This window comes from Triturus cristatus, chromosome 11, assembly GCF_964204655.1.
Source record: "Triturus cristatus chromosome 11, aTriCri1.1, whole genome shotgun sequence".
Lineage (NCBI taxonomy): Eukaryota > Metazoa > Chordata > Amphibia > Caudata > Salamandridae > Triturus > Triturus cristatus.
The window spans coordinates 626932755-626952976 of NC_140594.1; the positions used below are offsets into that span (position 1 = coordinate 626932755).

The 20222-nt window shown below is 44.3% G+C and overlaps 1 protein-coding gene across 1 annotated transcript in view; it reads right to left on the reverse strand.

Moving 5' to 3' along the window:
* The window catches only part of KAT6A (lysine acetyltransferase 6A), a 1365605-nt gene that overhangs the window by 948916 nt on the left and 396467 nt on the right, over window positions 1-20222 (reverse strand). The window contains exons 5-6 of the mRNA XM_085634070.1: window positions 14648-14729; window positions 14315-14450 (exon numbers count right to left, since the gene is read on the reverse strand). Coding sequence (XP_085490196.1) covers window positions 14315-14450; window positions 14648-14729 — 218 coding nt within the window. The remainder of the gene's footprint in view (window positions 1-14314; window positions 14451-14647; window positions 14730-20222) is intronic.

Below are 20222 nucleotides of genomic sequence, written 5' to 3' on the forward strand. Positions count from 1 at the left end.
TCAGGTTACCGTCTGATAATGCATACAGAGGCTCATTAAAGTGAAGCAATTGCACTTTATTGTGGTTGGTGCTTATATGGGCACTGCAGTAAGGGTCACTGGCTGACACAGAAGCTGCTTTTAGTAAGGCCATATTATTTACGTGCACAGTTATTTTGTTATGTGTATTTTTGATGATATGTTTTATGATATGCAGATGTATATTGAATATATAAGAACATGATGGTTATGTTAAATTGATGTTGACTGGTCTGTATCGTTTTATTAGGATAAGACCTGCTAGGTAGGGTTACCATGGTAACAGAAGATCACTGCCAAATGCAGAAGATTGGTTTGTTAGTGAGATTCAATAACTAGGGAGGAATGTAAATGCTTTTTGTACTCCCACATGCATTGATCTGCCACTGATAACTGAAGTGATCTGACTTCTCACCAGAAGGAGTTTATAACGGCCCAGATAAACGGGAGATTAAAGAGGCATTTTATTTAACCATCAAAGAGGCATTAGGGGACAAGCTTATACTTGACCACCCTGCCTCCTCCCTAACTATTGACACATAAGGAGAGCAGAATATATATATATATATATAGTACTAAGAGATACAGATGAGCTATAGTGAACAAGAGTCAGTTGGGGTAGTTCTGCACATACTAGATGACAGAATAATAGCGGTACACAATCCTGGCGCACCGACCTTTCGTGTATTTAGTAAGACCAATAATAACTAGGATTGTAACTGTTTTTATGTATTAGAGCTGTTGCATTTTTTTTTGTGAATAAATAGTATTATATCATTTTCCTTGCCCCCTAGCCCCCTAGCCCCTGTCTGATCCATGTGGCTCAGCACCACATTTAATTAGCACAGGTCATTTTCAGATGACTGACCACGTAGTGCACAACAATATATCTCGAATTGTTTAACTATTTCCTCACATTTATATTTTTATGCATGTCCTCGGCAACAGGAGGTTGTGTCTGGCGTCTCTCACCTTGTGCCACAAATATTTGTTTATGGGACTGCATCTGGCAGCTCACATTTGTTTTGAATATTGATCACTTATTTGGTGTAGATTGTATTGTTTGAACGTTGAACAGTGTCTTATTTTTCAACTGCGAGTTTCCAAAAGCGGAGCTACTTTTCTTCCTCACGTAGCATTGTGGTTTTTCCTATCTTAGGCCTGGCAGTGGTCAACGCCTTTTGACTTCTTTCTCCATATTTGTAATGGGTGTCCTCTGTTCTTCTCCTTTGTCAGCTACGTGCGGTGTACTTGAATAGATATAATGTCTGTCACCTTCTCTCGATTTGCAATTTAGTGTCTCTCCCCTCGCTTATCTGGCTTATAGGCCTTTTTCCCAGAAGTAACCACAAGTACGTCATGTCCTATAGGTCAGAGGCACCTGATAATGTTGTCCTTTTGTGGTCAACTGTGCGTCATTAAAAGAGTATAAAGATCTGCTCCGTAATCCATTCAACGGACTACCCTGCTGCAGTGACCCCTTGGGTCACTGACGCCTGTGTGGTCTCCTTCAGCCCTCTATTTGAGCATCTTTGGCTGAAGCTCTGATTTCTTATTGTGCTATGGAATGGTCTTTTTCTCTCTCCTCTGCATAGCCCTTATTCTGAAACATTATTGCAAAGCACTAATGGTTGTCCCTCCTAACTTAACATGTGCATTCCTGGCATTGCAGTAAAGTGTATGTTGCATTTTGTAAGTATTTGCACTATATGAGTTCGTTCTTCGCTTCAGATATGTGTCTTTAAATGCCAAGACTTTGTTAAGACTTCCAGGCTATATATTGAATTTTCCTTCAACAAAGGGGTTCTTCTTTCATACAGTTAAGACAGCTATTCTTCCCTATCGTTCACACGTCTATATTGTCATACTTTTGCAGAAGCACCCCCTCAAGTTAAACTGCCTTGGTGCAGTGCCCCAGGACCATGAAATTTCACCCTTTCATTGCATTTAAATGTATTTTGAAATTTTAAATACTTGCACGATTACTTTTCTCATTTAAGGGTGTGTCTTCTGGATAATTGAGCGTCATAAACATCTATTTTTGTGTCACTATTTTTGGTGAATTACAGTTGTAGTTTTGAATAGCCTTTCAGGAGTTAACAAACTGATGAATATATTCTCTGCTGGGTTAATGTTTTGATGAATAAAAGTGGCACTTCAACGTAAGACCTTTGTTTTTAGAAGGGAAACACTTTCTCTTATTTTTCTTGTGGGCCCTCCTCATCTCTTTCTCTCACAGTGGTGCCATAGGAGATGTTATATGTAGGTGTACTTCTCTTGTGCACTACAGTAAGAAGTGATAAGCAGGAACATCTGGGTTCGTGCCAAGCACACCCACTTTAACTGAGACAGGTTCAACTAGAGACCACGCAACTGGTGCGCGGTGCATCCAGTGAATACTGTGTCTAGCTTCCAAGTAGCTGCCTTTACAATTCTTAATTACATCTTTTTATGCACAGTGTTTTGAAAAGATTCCCCTATTTTGACTCTTTACACACTCACGCTTCTCATTTCACCTTTCTGGCGTGCTTGCACCCATAGTACAAAATCCTCCCACTTGAATATTCAGTAAAGTGGTAGTAGGAAAGGGAGAAAGGTTTTTGCATGCACTTTTCGCCACAACGCACAGCACCTTTTTGCATTTTCTGGTTGCTTTACACCCTAGACTTGGCCCAGTGTCAAATGATAGACCAATCACACAAAAGGAAGAATGACCTAATAAGATGAGGTTAAGGACTGCCGTCCCTTACCACCCAGAGCACAATGATAGAAGTTGTGATACCAGGTAAAATGGAGCTATTACTTATGATATTTATGGGTCATGGACTGCAATATTAAAAGACTAACAAAAAGCCATCAATATAAGTAATATAGTCTCCTGGCAGAAAAGGAGATACTTTCAGTTTCAAATGCATATTAATATCTCTCTATTTGGATGGCCAATTATAATTCACACTGAAGGTTGCACTGAGTGCTGTAGTACTGAGCAACCAAGTACAGAATAATTTACTCCTACCTGCGTTCCAAATTCAGCAGCAAGTGAAGCAGGCACAAGCAGTAGCCCATCATGCTAGGGCAGATCCAGTAAGTGCTGCCACAAAGAGCACACAGTTGGGATTAGTTAATAGGGAAGAATCCTGAAATTGTGTCTCATGGCCAAGAAAGTTAGTGACACTTTAGAGATAAAATGATGGAGTGGAATGCATGCTAGATATACCCATGGTTTGACTTCATGGGCACACATCAAGTGCTGCCAGATCACCTCAGCCTTTCATCTTTCCAAGTTGGACGAAATAAGTACCATTGAGTTAGGGGAACAGTAAAGATTTGCTATTTTGCGCCACAATACCATTCTGAGTAAACGTGCGCTTTACAGAAAAGCCATATTATTTTAAACTAAGCTATATTTTACGTACAATTAAAGACAACACGTGTCTGGATGTTACATGATGTTGAAGGGTTAACAGATTTTTGAGGCTGCCTTCAGAAGTAGCAGTCCTGGCTGACTACAGATTCTGGGCGTTGAGCCAGGCAGGAAAGATGCTTCCTGTATTTAGCAGCAAATATAGGATTTTGTAGAAAGAAAAATGTATGTGTATTTGTGTTTGTGGAAGTGAAGAAGGACTAGTTGCCTAGAATGACACAATTTGGTAACGGGTGAAGCCGAGATTGAATACAGTGTTTTCTGGTTTCACGTGGAGAAGTTCAGTGAAGGAATATGTATGTGTCTATATACAGATGGGTGAGAGGAAGTGAGGAATACGTTTTCGGATATGCACAGCTGTGTGCAGCCTTCAAAATATGAGACAACCAGAGATTCGTAGGATGCTCCAGTACTAGGAAAATACAAAAGAATAATTAATATGTGCAGATATAAAGTAGATCTCAATGTTAAAAGACTGGATGCATAGAGTAAGCAATGCTCAGTATTGCAGTGTTGTCAGAATAAAAGGTGTCGAGGCCTTCTGAAATTAAAGTTGCAGATTTTAGAGATGGTTGCATATATTTAGCAGTTCAACCACTACAAGTTTTTATCTTTCTTGAGAGTTTCTATTTTCTGTTTGGGTTCTTCTTTCGCTTTCTTAGTTAATGAATGACTAGAGGTTATTATCACTAGATTCCTCCCTGCGTCTACAAGAAGAGCATATTGGATTTTCCGTCTTCGGGATGTTTGCTTACATGGACTCAATGTTATTATTTTCATCACCTCGTGTCTGGTTCGAAATATAATACAAATAGGAAAATTTATCATTCCACAGGCTCAGGCCTACCACATTTTCCCACACGTTTGGATGACAGCTAGACCATGTGTCCATTATGATATAAAAGCAGCAACAACTTTCAGCAATGCCTGAACAGACTGTTTAAGGGTAATGAATTGAGAATTGAGAGAAAGCAAAAATAGTTTATTGCCCATGGATCACTCTGTTTTCACTAACGAATATTACAATATTCTGACAACAACTGAACGCCCCATATACTTCTCCCTGATCAATTAATATATGTATAGGTCACATCAACTGGGTATCAAAGTGGCATTGAAATTATGTGAGAGGCATGTTTTTGTATAGATTAACACCCGCTGCGAAGTTTCTTTCTACTCAGGTATTTAGGCAGAAGGAGAAGGATCCGCCCCATCAACCTTGAGTCCAAAGAAGAAGAGGACAGGTGATCAGCCACAACAGGAACATCGCCATCTTCACAAGAATATGGGAAGAATAGATTACCGTGTAAGGTGAATGTGCTATAATGCATTCTCAGATGCAGTACATTTGCCAGGGACACAGAGGATAGGAGTAAAGAAAAGTAGTAATGTTGTCTTTATATTATGTTTGTTGATTTTGCCCCTAATTAGGTCTGGTGTTAACAGTGACCTTTCATGTTTAGTAAAATGTTGTCTCTCCCTCCCTCTCTTGGTCGGCTTCGCTGTGAGTGACTTCATTCTGTTCTTTCACAGGGAGCATATTCACACACAGTTGTTTTATCCAGTGCCAGGAACTACTGTGCAATGTGTGATTTTTGAGACCACAACAATTTCTGCTTTTACCAATGTTTGTTATAATGATGAGGGCCCAGCAGCTCCCACACCAATGAGGTATTATGAAAATATTGCCAAGACAAGTTGTGCATTGAGAAGGACAAAAGGCTGAACAACAATTTCATTGGCTTTACCAATGCTTGTTTATTCTTATGTTGCAATGAGATGGTACATACCTTATTACAGTAGTTTAGCTAAATGTTTTGCATTGTTTTTGTGAACATTTTATTTTAAAGGCAAAGTATTATCAGTAGTGCTTTCAAGCTTGCATCTAGTTGAAGAGCATTCTGAGAGCAGTATACATAGCCTCACATTGCTAAGAATTGAAATGAGTGTGTACACATTCTCATACTCTAACCACTGTCAGGAGTACAGTCTGATCTTACAACAGTTACTTAGAGCGCTCATCCTAATAATAAAGCCTTTTTCATTAATGTACAATAAATGCAAGTTTGAACAGCATTAACGCATGGACACAAATATTGCCTTTATTGAAGACAATTTCCCTGATCCATAGTGTGGTACTGTAAACTGACAGTCAAAGGGATTGTGCTGTAGAGGGTTGGGCCTACTTGTCGCAAAGACGAAATATGCATGAAAACTTGTTGCTCTTGAAATAAAAAGGAAATGTGTCCTGGGCGTGGGGCTATAGGAATTACACATCCCTGGGCACAATTTGACAACTATGAGTGTTTTGATTACTAAAGGTGTTACTGTGACAGAGATTTTCATCTGTGTTTTCTGTTGGGTCAAGCTGTGGTACAGTGTGTTGATTCCTCTTTTGCTCTTAAGATAGTGAACTTCGTTTTAAGGTCTTGTATAGGGATGCCAATATCATTTTTAGGTTCTTTTCTTCATTTGGAGTTCCCTCCTTACCTCAGCTGGACAACACATGCAGCGTATACCATTAATAACTCAACTATTGCAAGGCTTGTTGCTTCCAGTTCCAATTGTAGAATGTGTTGCACACACCTCTCACAAGGACTGTGTATCAATTGGTAAAGAATTTATTGAGGCAGATGTTCAAGAAAGAATAGCAAATGACACTAGATAAATAATAAAAGGGCTGGGTGGAAGGAAAGGAAGAAGAGAACAGGGGAGGATGTATGCAAACAGAAAAGGGATATGAATAGGCCCAAATGGAAAGGAATGTTTACCAACCATAATGCTTGCCCCCATGGCCTGTCTTCTTTCATGGTTCAACACTTGTACGATGTGATAGGAGGACCAGACTGTTTTCCTAAAGCTGTATTTCCACTGCCTCAGGACACTTCATTTCCCCACATGAAATGGACTTCACCAACATATCTCCTACATACCCCCTACTGAAACTACAAGTACGTGTTGGTTATTGTGTGCATGATCAGCAAGTGGACTAAGGCCTGCCAATTCAAGAACAGCAGTGCACAAACTATTGCCAAATGCCTCCTGAAAGAGTTCATACCGTGCTTTCGAGAACCGACGTTCATCTCACATGTGATTGAGGGGTTGTGCAAGGGGCAAGGAGCCACACAGATACTACATGTGTTCCACAGAAACTACCGAGTGGGAATGATATCCCAGTTCATCCTGAAGGGCTGCACGTGCTGCACAGAGGAGAAAGGACGAGTGTGTAAGCGGGCCCCTAGGATACGTCACCTAAAGAACGTCTGGAAACATCGACGCCCCAACCCCTCAGTCTACAAGATGTGACATCTTTACCTTTTCTTCACTTTGTTTCTTCATTTCGAATGTGCCCAAGTAATAAGAAGTGCTTGCAAACCTCTCAAATTACTTGAAGACGGGCACCAACGGTTACTTTTTCTGTTTAAAGGTATCATCTCTGAGGCACTACATCATTATGCAGCAGACCTTTTTGGAACATAGTACAGACGCAGCAGAAGATAAGACATTCTTCCAACTAGTCACACTAGCCACACGTACCAACGACTGGAACAATGCCTCAAGACTTGCTCAAGCCTTTCAGAACAATTAGAGAAAATTATCATGGATGCTACTAGCAGCATTGACACCCCATTGTTGCTATTATAATGACTTTTGTACCACATTGAATGAGTTACCATTGATGAAGACGGGACAAGGGGACGGTTGGCAGAGCATGTGTTACAATGTCATACCTGTTTGTCCTAATGTGCAATATCCTCTTCTGTAGACATACCGAGTACGTAGCAGTAGCACCTCCTGAGAACTGCATAATTAGCAAAGGGAGAACAAGCATAGAACAGGGAATGTGAATATCTTGGCACTTATAGAAGTTGTGGAAGTAACAATAGGACCACCCTAAATGCGTCTACCATTACCAAATACCTCAAAGACCTGATTGGTATGCTGTCAGGAGTTTGTTCATATTATGAACAAGAGGGGGGAATGAGAGAGGGTAGGTTTTGTATCATAGGGGGCCCCTGGCCTATTGACCAGTGGGTCCCGTGTTGCTATATAGTCACCCTGGGACATCCCTCCCACTTAGCCAGCATGATACTGCTGTGTAGGCCCTTCTGTTCGAAATATAGGCCTTTGTTACATTGACCATAGCTCTGCCGTTTTAGTGTATTGCAGGCTGATGGCGGGTCTGACCCAACTCATATTCAGTTCCTCTTTCTGCGAGGTTTCCCGCTCCAAACTAGTAGCCCCCACCCTACCGTGCTCTGTGATCGGAATCAAAGTTCAGCATCCTGGCATGGCACTTGTTTCCTGAGCAGGGGTCCCGCTTTTAAGGGAAGTGGCAACCGCAGAGTGTCAAGTTAGGAGAACTGAGGAGATTTATATGTGTCTATATTCAATTCGCGCACAATATCTGTTTATATTTTCTGAGTCGCGTACAATGTCTGCTTATAGTTTCTGCTTGCTCTGCGAAATTTACGACAAGCGATTGGCCTGAGACACTGACCTTTTCACCTAGTTCATTGTCAGCATTAAGTGGGTAAATGACGACATGTCTGGTAAATACTGCAGACGAAGCTATTTGGGTAACTTACGTAGGTAGAAGTTGCGTGCAAAGAACCCCAAAAAACAGTATAAATAGGGAGCACTCACAAACATCAAGCGGACTACCTCGCTGTCTGTATGTGGGTTACGGACTGCGTAGAGTTTTCCCCAAGAGCAAAAGAAGCTCTTGCGTCTGCTTAGCATTATGTTGTATTTTACCCATATGAAATGTCCTGTTATGTTTAATTATTGTTCTCTTTATTTGTTTTTCCTTTTTGTATTCACATAATGTATTCATTGTAATTGCAGGAATGCTTGCTCTAGAGTAAACGTGAGAGTTCCTAGGTAGTTCTTATACTCTGAAACATTTCTCCTTGGTGTAACCTATTTCTTCAATTGCACTTATAGATGCGTTCTCTTTCTCTGACAGTACAATAGTGCAGATACAGAGGGTATCATGATGAGCTCCATGTGATTATCTGAATTCTGTATTCTGTATTTTATGCCTTTGTCTTGCAGTTTCTTTGAAGTTGCATCTTCTCATTAAACTGCCATTGTATTCTGCCTCCAATTCCATGTCTCACATGTCTATTTTCTTCAATTTTAGAGCAAGCATTCCTAGGCACCCCGGTTCAAATTAAGGTGCCCCTTTTGTCCCTGACTAACTCTCCTGCTCCGTTCTGTGGTGGCTCCCGGGGCTCTGAGTACCGCCCCTAGCTTCCTTGTCCTGTAATAAATCCTCCCTCCAACAGCAGTAGTGGCTGCCGTCGCCCTGGTGGAATTGGCGCGTAGCCAGACTGGAGGCTCCTTTTTAAGAGAGAAACACACCTTAGTACACAACACGACCTATCGAGAAATGGTGCTTTTGTGTACGGCCCGACCCTTCTTTGCACCCACGTAGCCAACAAAAAGTTGATCATCCACCCGGAACTGCTTTGTGCGATCCAGATAGAAGGAGAGCGCACGTTTTGGGTTCAGACGGTGGAGCCTCGCTTCCTTTGAAGGATGTGGAGGGGGAAAGAAGGTGGGCAAATTAATGGTCTGCCCGATGTGGAAGGCAGTGACCACCTTAGGAAGAAAGGACGGACGGGTCTGGAGAACCACCTTGTCCAGATGAACAGACAAGAAAGGAGATTTTGAGGAGAGAGCCTGGAGCTCACTCACCCTTCTAGCAGAAGTGATGGCTACCAGGAAAGCAGTCTTAAGGGTTAAGAGACGTAAAGGACAGTTATGAAGCAGTTCAAAGGGAGCGCACATTAAGTAAGTCAGTACAAGATTCAAGCCCCACAGAGGCATAACGAAAGGAATTGGAGGAAAAAGATGCGTTAAGCCTTTCAAGAAACGGTTAACTACCGGGGACTTGAAAAGAGAAGGCTGATCTGGCAGCCGAAGGAAGGCAGAGATGGCTGAAAGGAAGCCCTTGATAGTGCCCAGAGCAGAGCCCTGCTGGGCTAAGAAGAGAAGGAACAAGTGTACTTCAGAGAGAGGAGCAGAAAGGGGATCCACAGCCTCTGCTGTGCACCATGCCACAAATTTGTTCCACCTGCAGGCGTATACAGTTTTTGTGGAGGGGCGCCTGGCTGCCAAGATTAATTCACAGACTTCGGGAGGCAGGTCGAAAGACGTCAACTGCCGACCGCTCAATCTCCACGCAAGGAGGGGAGACTGGACAGGTTAGGGTGGAGGACCATCCCCTGCTGCTGCGACAGAAGATCCTCCTGAAGAGGCAGTCTGATCGGAGGATCAATGGCCATGTTGAGCAGCTCGGGATAACAGACTTTTCGTGCCCAATCCGGAGCCACAAGAATGACTTGGGCCCGGTCACACCTGATCTTCTTCAGCACTCTGGGCAGAAGTGGTATAGGCGGAAAGGCGTACAACAGACCGCAACTCCACTCACAAGGAAAAGAGTCGGCGAGCTGGAAATTCCAACGTGCAGAATTGCTGACATTGCACGTTCTCTTCGGTGGTGAATAGATCTAACCAATGCTCTCCCCATTGTTGAAAGAGATCTTGCACCACCTCCGAGTGAAGACGCCATTCGTGATCCATCATGCAACGGCGGCTGAGTCCGTCCGCCCTGGCATTCAGAGAACCTGCCAGGTGTTGAACCAGCAAGGAAATGCCCTGATGTTCCAGCCATGTTCAGAGGCGGAGGGCCTCCTGACATATGGTCCACGACCCCAACCGCCCTGTTTGTTGCAATACCACATGGCGGTGGTGTTGTCCGTGAACTGCCTTCAGTGCAAGACGAATCGCCCGGAGCTCCAGAAGGTTGATGTGAATTCCGGACTACGTGGGAGACCAGAGGCCTCCGATCGCCCCCCATGTTGCCGCCCCATCCCAGAAGGGAGGCATCCGTCACCACAGTGTGATCTGGTTAGGGAAGGGAGAGGGACCTGCCACTGACCCAATCTTGGTTCGTGAGCCACCACTGCAGTTGCTGAGCAGTGCCCTCCGAAATCAGGACGTAATCGGACAGATTCCCCTGATGCTGCGCCCACTGAAACACCACTGTGTGGAGTTCTGGGGTGTACCACCTGGCTGGTTTGGTGGATCTGTGCGTTTTGCCTGATTTGGTGAGAGCGACTCGGTCGGCGGCGCTGGTGATCCAGGTGTTGAAATTCTCTACTGCCCGGTTCAGGTTGGTGAATACGTTGGGCAGGGGGATGCTGAGTGCATCGTCCATTGGTGCTGTGTGACTTTGTTCCATCTGCGTAAGGGGGCACTGTGGCGGTTGGGGGTGGTTCAGGGATGGTGAAGTGGACGATAAAATGGGCGGACCAGGTGAGTTCTGTAGTGTGGCGGACTCTGTTGCTGGACATTAAGATAGAGTCCAGCGAATGGCCTGCTCTGTGTGTGGGGTCTGAGACTAGCTGCATGAGGCTGGTGTTAATTCGTTCCAGGAGGTCAGTAGAGTTGGTATCTGTTGGATTGTCCAGGTGGGAGTTGAGATCTCCCTAAGATTAGGTGGCGAGCAGGGTGATAAACTCTGATGGCTCCGCTTAGGCCGGTTTGTGGTACTGGGGGTCTGTATGCGAGGATGCCTTTGATTGTGGTTTTGTTGTTGGTGTGGAATTGAAAGTTCCATGATCACTGAGGTTTCGCCATAGGTGGTGGTGCAGATGATTGACTCCTTGTGAACTATGGCAATGCCACCTCTATGTCTGTTGGCACGGTCCCGGTATTTAATCTTGGAGCCGTTGGGTGTTGCAGTGGCGATGTCAGGCAGATGCGGGGCGAGCCAGTTCTCTGACCTTAACTTGGTTTCCCTGTGAATTTTGTAAGAATTTTTTTCTGCAGCTTGGACCCCACTACCTTAGAGTGGTGGAGGAGTCTCATGAGCGGGGGTGTCATCTTCGGGATTGGCGAAACGCGGAGGTTGTAGTGTTCCATAACCCGTCCGCAGACCCCCGGACCAGCACGCTTCCTATCGTCCCATTTCGCTCCTGAACGTAGAAGCTAAAATTTTGGCCAAGGCGTTGGCCAACCGCATGCGGTCCCACATTTCTATCCTGGTACACCCAGATCAAGCCGGGTTTATGCTCCAGTGGGTGACCCGACATAATATTAGTCGGGCTCAGGTTGCTGTTGCGGCCATCCGTAGGCTGGGTGAACGGGCAGCGCTCTTTCTGGCAGATATGGACAGGGCATTTGATTCCCTTAGTTGGGTATATCTATTCGCGCTGCTACGCAGATTGAATTTTGGACCACGCTTTCTGTCCTACATATCCCTACTTTACACTGATCTTACTGCGTCGGTACGTGTTGCTGGCTCTACCTCCTCCACCTTCTCTCTTAGACGGGGTACCAGGCAGGGCTGTCTGCTGTCTCCCTACTTGTTTGCCCTGGCGGTGGAACCTTTGGCCGCCTGGGTCCGTATGGACGCGCAGGTGACCGGCTTCGAATGAGCACACGGAGTGTCGGATCATATTGCATTATATGCCGATGACGTTTTGTTCTTTCTCACGGTTGTCAATTGGACGAGGCCGCGGCTGCTTCGAATTATGCAGATTTTTGGGGAATCATCGGGTCTCTACTTGAACCCCAGTAAGTCTACCTTGTGGCCCCATGGGGAAACGTCTGGTTTGGGCACCTGGGCCTCGTCGTTTCGGGTTGTGACCGGCGGGATGAAGTATCTTGGGGTATTTGTATCGGACTCAACCATTGTGGCATAGGAAAGGAATTTGGTTCGCGTCCGGGAAGATCTCAAGACATGGTCTCATATGGCGTTGTCTATATATGGTCGATCGGCCTTCTTCAAGATGGTCTCTCTACCCCGTTTACTATATCAGCTGCAGAATCACCCCTACCCGATTTCCCCTAGATGGTTCAGGCAGGTCAATGCAGCATTGGGTCAATTTTTATGGGCAGCGGGAATGGTGATACTCGCCCTATGGAAATGCCTCCTCTCCACGTACTGTGGAGGATTGGTGACCTCTGATGTACTATCATATTACATGGCCTCACATTTAATGGTCTTAAATGAGTGGTGGTATGGGGGCAGAGACTACCCTGCTTATGCTGTACAGCAGCTTCTTATGGAGGACCTCTCCTTACACACGATACTGTACTTGACACCGGTACGTAGATCCCTGCCGTAAGCGACCCAGGTAGTTTTCCAAATCTGGCGAAAAGCCTTGCAGAGGATGGGGTGGTAGAATACGCTGACACAGGAAACCCCCTTATGGAATAATGTCCGCCTGCCACAACTAGCTACTTTGTCAGGGTTTCGTGGTTGGGACAACATTGGTATTTCTACCCTGGCGGACGTCATGAGGGGGCTGATCCCAAAGTCCTTTCAAGATCCACAAAAAGATTTCCAAATGCCAAAAACCCAATTTTACAAATACCTTCAGTTTCGACACGCCCTCTCCCCTAGTCTGGAGGGATTGGAGTCGCTGGCGGAGTTCAGCCCGATAGAAGCGAAAGTATTTATGGGGGACCTTCAGGATCATAAAATTTCTAAGATCTACCAGTCCCTAGTGATTCACAGCTCCCCTACACTGCAGAAGCTTAGAGGGGCCTGGGAGGGAGATGTTGGCTCACTTGATGAGGAGGACTGGACGGATATCCTGGCCTCCCCGCGGGGGGCGGCCATAGCAATACATCTGCACCTTGTCCAGTTTAAATATCTTCATTGGGTCTATTTCACACGGGTCCTGTTATGGAGGGCGGGTCTAGTGGCCTCCCCTATGTGCCTTAGATGTGAGGGGGAGAAAGGGACCCTGATGCACACGATTTGGCATTGTCTCTCCTGGCCACGGTTCTGGAGAGGGGTAGTGACCTGCCTTTCTGAGGTGTTGGGCTGGGACCTGCCCCATTCGCCGAAATTGTTGCTTTTTCATGTCACGGACGGGATTGGGGGTAATATTTATAAACGTCATCTTATGCTGCTAGGGTTTACTCTGGTAAAGAGGGACATCGCTAGGGCGTGGAAGGCACCGGCGCCACCCTCAGTGTCGGTTTGGAAAAAGGGACTGGACTTCTGTATGGGCTTGGAACTTCCTATTTTCACTGCAAGAGGGTGCCCGCAGAAACCTTATAAAGTTTGGAAGCGGTGAGCAGACTATCAGGGCTTGCTGTTGGAGCCGGATGATGCAGCGGGGCCCCTCCATCCAGTTTAATATTACCCTGCTGGTGCAAGCTGTTGTTTCCTACATTTCTGTTTATTGGAGCATGCGGTGGTGGTGCAAAGGGCACAGCTAGGCTGTATGTGGGAGGCCATTAGTGAGACCAGGAGGTTGTTGGGTAGTTTTGAAAACTCAAAGTCATGAAGCTTTGTACTTACTGTGCAGATGCCTCTGGGTTACAGAGCCCAGCTTTATACGTGTTAGTTGATGAATAAAATCTGTTTTGGAAAAAAAATACACTGCTTTTTTAAGATTGGAAATGAGTTTAGTTTGTGAATATATATTAAAGAGTAAATGATGGAAAAATTTGCTATGACCTTCCTCGAGACAATTACATCCTTCACCTACTACCAAACTTTTAGAAGCCTTATCCTTCTATTCCCCATCAACAATTCCTTATAAAGGGTGCCCTTATCCTCTACTCCATACCGTTTATATGTCATTGTCTCCCTTCGTTTTAGTATTCATTTAAATTAACCTTCACCACAGATACTACCCATTCCTTTGGTCCTCTCCTTTATACAAAACAACTTTATGCTTACTCCCCCATCTCCTTCCCTCTTCAGACACCATCCTTATCATCCATCCCTCGTAAGCGCCACTTTTCAATCCATGCCAAATATATATATGTTGTCCTTTACCTTGTACCAGTTATGTCCACCCCTCCTCTAGATATGCCCCCATTTGCTGTTATACTCACAGTGTGTGATGACTCTTTAACCGGTTTTTTGGACGTCCGACAGGATTGGCATATCTTTTTCTTATTTGAGCTGCTTTCTTGTGTAGAAGTTTCCTTCCTTTTTTTTGAGGTCGACATACTTGACATATCCACATTCCTTAAAAAAACAAAAAGCATTGATCAATTCAGAGAGTAAAGTAGTGAATGTTTCTTCCTGTCTCCCACAAACTCATATTACTCTCTTAGATAATAGCCTAACCTACTACGTACAGCCTGGTCCCTTGCAATTCTGTCAACAATTCACAAAGAGACATTTTCAACCGTAAACTAATTAATGCACATATAGGGTCTTACCTTTCGGCATCCGGGTGAGGGGAGGGTGACAGCACTCCATGTGGAAGCCCCGATCACACGAATCACAAAACAGCATGTTATCCTGAAAAATATAACGTTTCCGATTAAGGGAGAGAAGCGTCAAAGGGAATCTTCACTAAATTAAGGAAGAAAATAAGTTACTTACCTGTAACTGTAGCTCTCCAATATTGGAATCTTTCATAGATTCATATGCTTGAATCATTCCCCGTCGTTGAGATGGGTGTCCCGGTACCTTAAAAAAACATTTTAATAATAGACATCAACCATAGAGGCCCTAGGCCTTTCGGTTTTAACCTATCAGTTATTATTTTTTAAAAAGGACTAAACTTAAGTCTCAACCCGTCAACACTCCTGTGAGAAGCACCAGTCTCTTAGAGTTTTTAAGCACAAGTGAGAATACATGAAAATGTACTGAGAGATAGAAGGTGAGCTTCCCAGGGGAGGAGGGTGGGTCGCATGTGGGTCTATGAAAGAACTTGCATAGATTCACATGCTTGAATCAGACTAAACATCGGTGAAAAATCACAGTTTCCTTTAAAAGCAACACATCCTCTAGAGAAATACAAAGCATACGTATAAACAGTAAGTAAAATGTGTGTAACAAGTTAAGAGAATGCAAGAATGAAGGGTTGGCATACCTTGATTGGAAAAAATGCCTTAATACCGCTTGTCCCACTGCTCCTTCATTGAGAACTGCAAATTCCAAGCAGTAGTAATGCATAAAGGTGCACATACTTTTCCAGGTTGTGCTCTATGGATATCTAGCAGTGACACACCAGCAAACAATGCCATGGAAGTAGATATAGTTCTTCTGGAGTGAGCACGCACTGTTGTGCTTAAAAGTCTGCCAGCCTACTCTAGTGACGGTATAGAATGACGCTAGACACACATCTAGAGATGCTTTGTTTTGATAGAGGAAAACCTTTTCTTGGAGCGCTGTAAGCTATAAAGAGTTGGTTCGATCTGTGAAAACTCCTAGTTCTATCTGAACAGAACTTTAAGCACTTTTTGCTATCCAAAGAGAGTAATGCTCGTTCGGCTGACGTTTGAGGGTTCGGCAAAAAACAACATGAGAACCACAGGTTCATTGATTTGAAAGTCTGACGGGACTTTGGGAATTACTTTAGGGTTTGTGCGTATAATAACCCTATCGTCCCCGAACTGGAGGAAAGGTTCCTGTATAGTGAAAGCCTGAATTTGACTGGCCCTTCTTGCTGATATTAAAGCTAGAAGGAGAGCTACTTTCCAAGATAGAAATTTGATATCTGCCTTGTGGATAGGCTCGAATGGATCTCTCATTAACTGTAAAAGTACAGTGTTGAGCTGCCAAAGCATAGGAGGAGGCCTCACCAGCGGGAATGTTCGGAATAATACTTTGAGGAATCGCTTAATGAGTCTAGTAGACCACAGTGATGGTATTTTGGACAATTTCCTAAGGCAGAAATGGCTGCCAGGTGGACTTTAATAGAGGCGAGAGCCAGACCACATTGAGCAAGGTGTAAAAGATAACATAGAATCTCTTTGGGTAGAGAGGAGCTGAGATGTTCATTAGCTCTTTGGCAATATATGCAAAATCTTTTCCACTTGAGGCGATGTGTTTTATTAGTACTGTCTGCCCAGGCTCTGGCTAATATGTCCCTGCAGTCCAATGGAATGTTCATATGCTCAAATTTGTTAAACTCAGGATCCAGGCTGATAATCAAAGTGACTTGGGGTCTGGATGCAGTACTTGTCCCCGGCTCATCATCAGCAGACATGGGATCAATTTCAGTCAAATGTGATGCTCCTGTGAGAGGATGAGTAGTTATGTGAACCAATGTTGGCACAGCCATGTTGGGGCTATGAGAATTATCTTGCAGGGTTTGGTCTTCATTTTCATGAGAACTTTTGAGAGGTCAAGAATCAGAGGAAAGGGGTAGGCAAAGATTTCGATCGAAAATGTATTCCCTCAGGACCCCAGTTGAGGATGCCAACTTACAAAGAACTGGCTTTTCCTATTCTGGGGAGTCGCAGAGGTCCAGGTATGGTGTGCCACATTGGATAAAAATCTCATCCAGAATTTGTTACTCCAGTTCTGACTTGTGGCAAGATGTTTTCAGTCCGCACAGGGTGTCTGCTATAGCGTTTTGTTTCCCAGGTACATGTTCTGCACTTAGAAGCACCTTGTGATGATGACCATTCCCAGATCTGTTGAGTTTCCTAGGATAGCAGGTGAGATCTTGTGCCACCTTACTTGTTGATGTAATGCATTGTGGTTGTATTGTCTGTCCAAATGAGGACTGCTAAATTCTGTATTCTAGGAAGGAAAGCTTGTAAAGCTACATGTACTGCCTTCAGTTCACGTAGGCTGATGTGGAAGCAGTGACGAAAAGGTAGCCATTTGCCACTGACCTGCAGGTCCTGGAGGTAAGCTCTCCACCCTCCTTCGGAAGCATTGGCAGTATTGACCAAAAGAGAAGCCTGAGATAAAAGGGACAGACCGACTGACAGGTGTGCCGGTTGTGTCCACCAGGTGAGGGCTTTGACCATTGCTAGTGTGACCCCGTTGAGGTCGAAGGTACCTGTAGCTTGTAACCATTGAATGTCTAATTCCTTTTGGAGCCGACACATTTGTAGACAGTATGGGCCTAGATGGATTCCCAGTAGGGATTTGTAGAGGCGAACGGAAAGATACTTTTTTCTTTGTATTCATTTAGTTAAAGTCACCAGTTTTTGTTATCTCTCTGTTGTAGGGTACGCTTTGTTGAGCGTTGACTCCAGCATGGTTCCTAGGAATGTTATCCTTTGTGACGGTTAAAGGACCGACTTGTCTGGATTCAGTGTGAAGGTCAGCTTGTTGAACAGGTGTATACAGGTCATTATGGACATCCGTGCAGCCTGGTTGGAAGCGGCCTTGACCAACCAGTCATCAAGATAGGGGAACACCTGATGTTTCTGTTGCCTAAGGAAGGCTGCTACAGGCGCTAAGCACTTTGTATAATTGCGAGGGGCTGATTTGAGACTGAAGGTGGAGCACCCTGAACTGATAGTGGCTGCCAGATACTGTAAACCTTAGAAATTTCCTGGGTTTTTGATGGGTAGGGTTATATGAAAATACGTGCTCTGAAATTTGAGTAATCTCCTTGGTTCAGGAGCTAAAATCTATCTTGTAATGTAACCATGCGAAACAACTGTTTCTTGGGATATTTGTTTAGGTTACTTAAATCCAGAATCGTCTTCACTGCTTTGACTTCTTGCAAATTAAGAAGAAGCGGGAATAGAAAAGGTATCCTCTCTAGAAAAGAGGAACTCTCTCTACAGAACCTTTTTGAGCATGGTTTTGGCTTCCAACTTAAGAAATTGCAGATGTTTTAGGATGGAGGTTTGAGGATTGGTTGAAGGAGGTGTCTAGATGAATACCAATGTGTGGCTTAATTGAACCCATTGGTAGTACTTATTTGTTGCTAGCTTTACAAATGATTGGTTATTCTCCCTGCTACACTTGATAGAAAAAAGGGAAGAGTAGCCGGTGCCTGTAGGAAGTCATCGGCAGAGGCTGGTATCTTTGCCTTGTCGTCCCAATTTTCCCTTTGGAATGGATCTATTATAGACCACTGATGGTAGCTGCCTTTGCTGGTATTGGTGTCGAAATTGTTGACTAGTTGAGGGAAATGTGGGATAGCGGTACTGTCCGGATCCCCCACTATAAGATGGTTGTTCTCGCCCTCGAACGCCCCGAAAGGGAAGCTTTTTATATTGTAAGGTCCCCAATGACTTAGCCATGTCCATATCTGTTTTTATGGCCTGGAGAGCATCACTGATGTGTTTACTGAACAGGGCTTCCCTATCATAAGGCAGATCTAATAATTTGGTTTGAACCTCTGGCCAGTAGGTAGCTTTGAGCCATCCCTGATGTCTTAACACTGCTGCCCCAGCTAGCTGTCTAAATCCAATGATGGCAATGTCCATGGCACAATCAATTTCTGACGATGGGCACTCACCCTCTAGTAAAGACACATACAGCCACTCATGCATCCACTCACTCACCCATACAGCCACTTACATTCCCATTCTCATACCAATACAGCCAATTATACACCCATTCATACACCCACTTCATACCCAGTCACTCACCCATGCAGAAACTCATGTACCCGCTCACTCACCGATATAGCCATTCATGCATCCTCTCATTCACCACTTACAGCCACTCACATAACCACAAACTCACTCATATAGTTACTCATGCATGAACTCAGTCACCCATACAGCAACTCACACAACTACTCACTCATATAGTTAGCAACATATGCAGCTACTCACCCATACACCCTCTACCACACCCACTCACACTCCCTTTCACTCACCCATACATCTACGCACACATCCACTCACTCACTCATACAGCTACTACAACATGCATTTACTCACTCATGCACACACTGACACACCCACTGACGTACTCATTGAGCCCCTGACACACCCACTCACTCATCCACACAGCCACTCACTCGACTATGTACAAATCCACTTACTCACTACTCACACACCCACTGTGTGGTACGCCTTTAGATGTTTTAACAGGATGTGGCTACTGATCCTCACTGCCACCAGATGCCACTTTATTTGGAAATGATTTTGAAAAAAATCACCAAAATGAATTTAGAATAAGAAAAGAACAGGTGCTGAATTGTGAACCGGGTTTTATTTTCCTACAGTCTCTGTGATTGATTGTTCCCCACTGTTAAAGGATGAATCGTTCTGCAATAAAAATTTATGGTGTACAATACAAAAGTCGAGAACAGTAAAAAAAGGGAAAGGAATTGCTTTACTATAATGTGAATTTAAGTATTGAAGAAACTAAAAGTTTATTGTAGAATTTTGTAAAAATACTAACATATTTTTCTTCTTTTTAAACAGATGAATGACACCAGCTATTGAAGTAATTTTCTAATTACTGCTCTCTGTCATTCAACAAACTTACTTTGTCAAGTTACGCACCAAGGGACAGCCTGATACAACCCTTGAGACATCCAGACACACACTGATATAGCAACTCATACACCCAGTCACTCACTCATACAGCCACTCACTCACCTATACAATCAATAACACACCGACTCACTAATACAGCTACTACTACATGTACTCACTTACCCTTTCAGATACTCACACACCCCACTCACTCATACGGCTACCAACACATGCACTCACTCACCCATACAGTCACTAGGCCTGGGTGGAGTTTGCGGAGTTCCGTGTGACCCAAAAACTCTGCTGCGCTACATGGAGTTTTGCAAGTGGCAGAGTGCGTTAGTGCGCTGTTCACGCTGATTTTTAGCACCGGATGTTTGATCCGCGATGGCTAATTGGCGCGAATGGCACCATGTGCAGCGCAAGAGGGTGCTGCTTTTTTCTGCCGCATGAGTAGATGTTATACTCGAGCAGCAGCTTCTTGAACGTGAATGGAAGGTTTCTCAATGTGAGCAGTAGCGGCCATCCGTGATCGCCCGCACTGAGAAATCTCACCGGCAGGTGGTCTGGAGTAAGATTTTCCTCACTTGTGTTCGCTAAC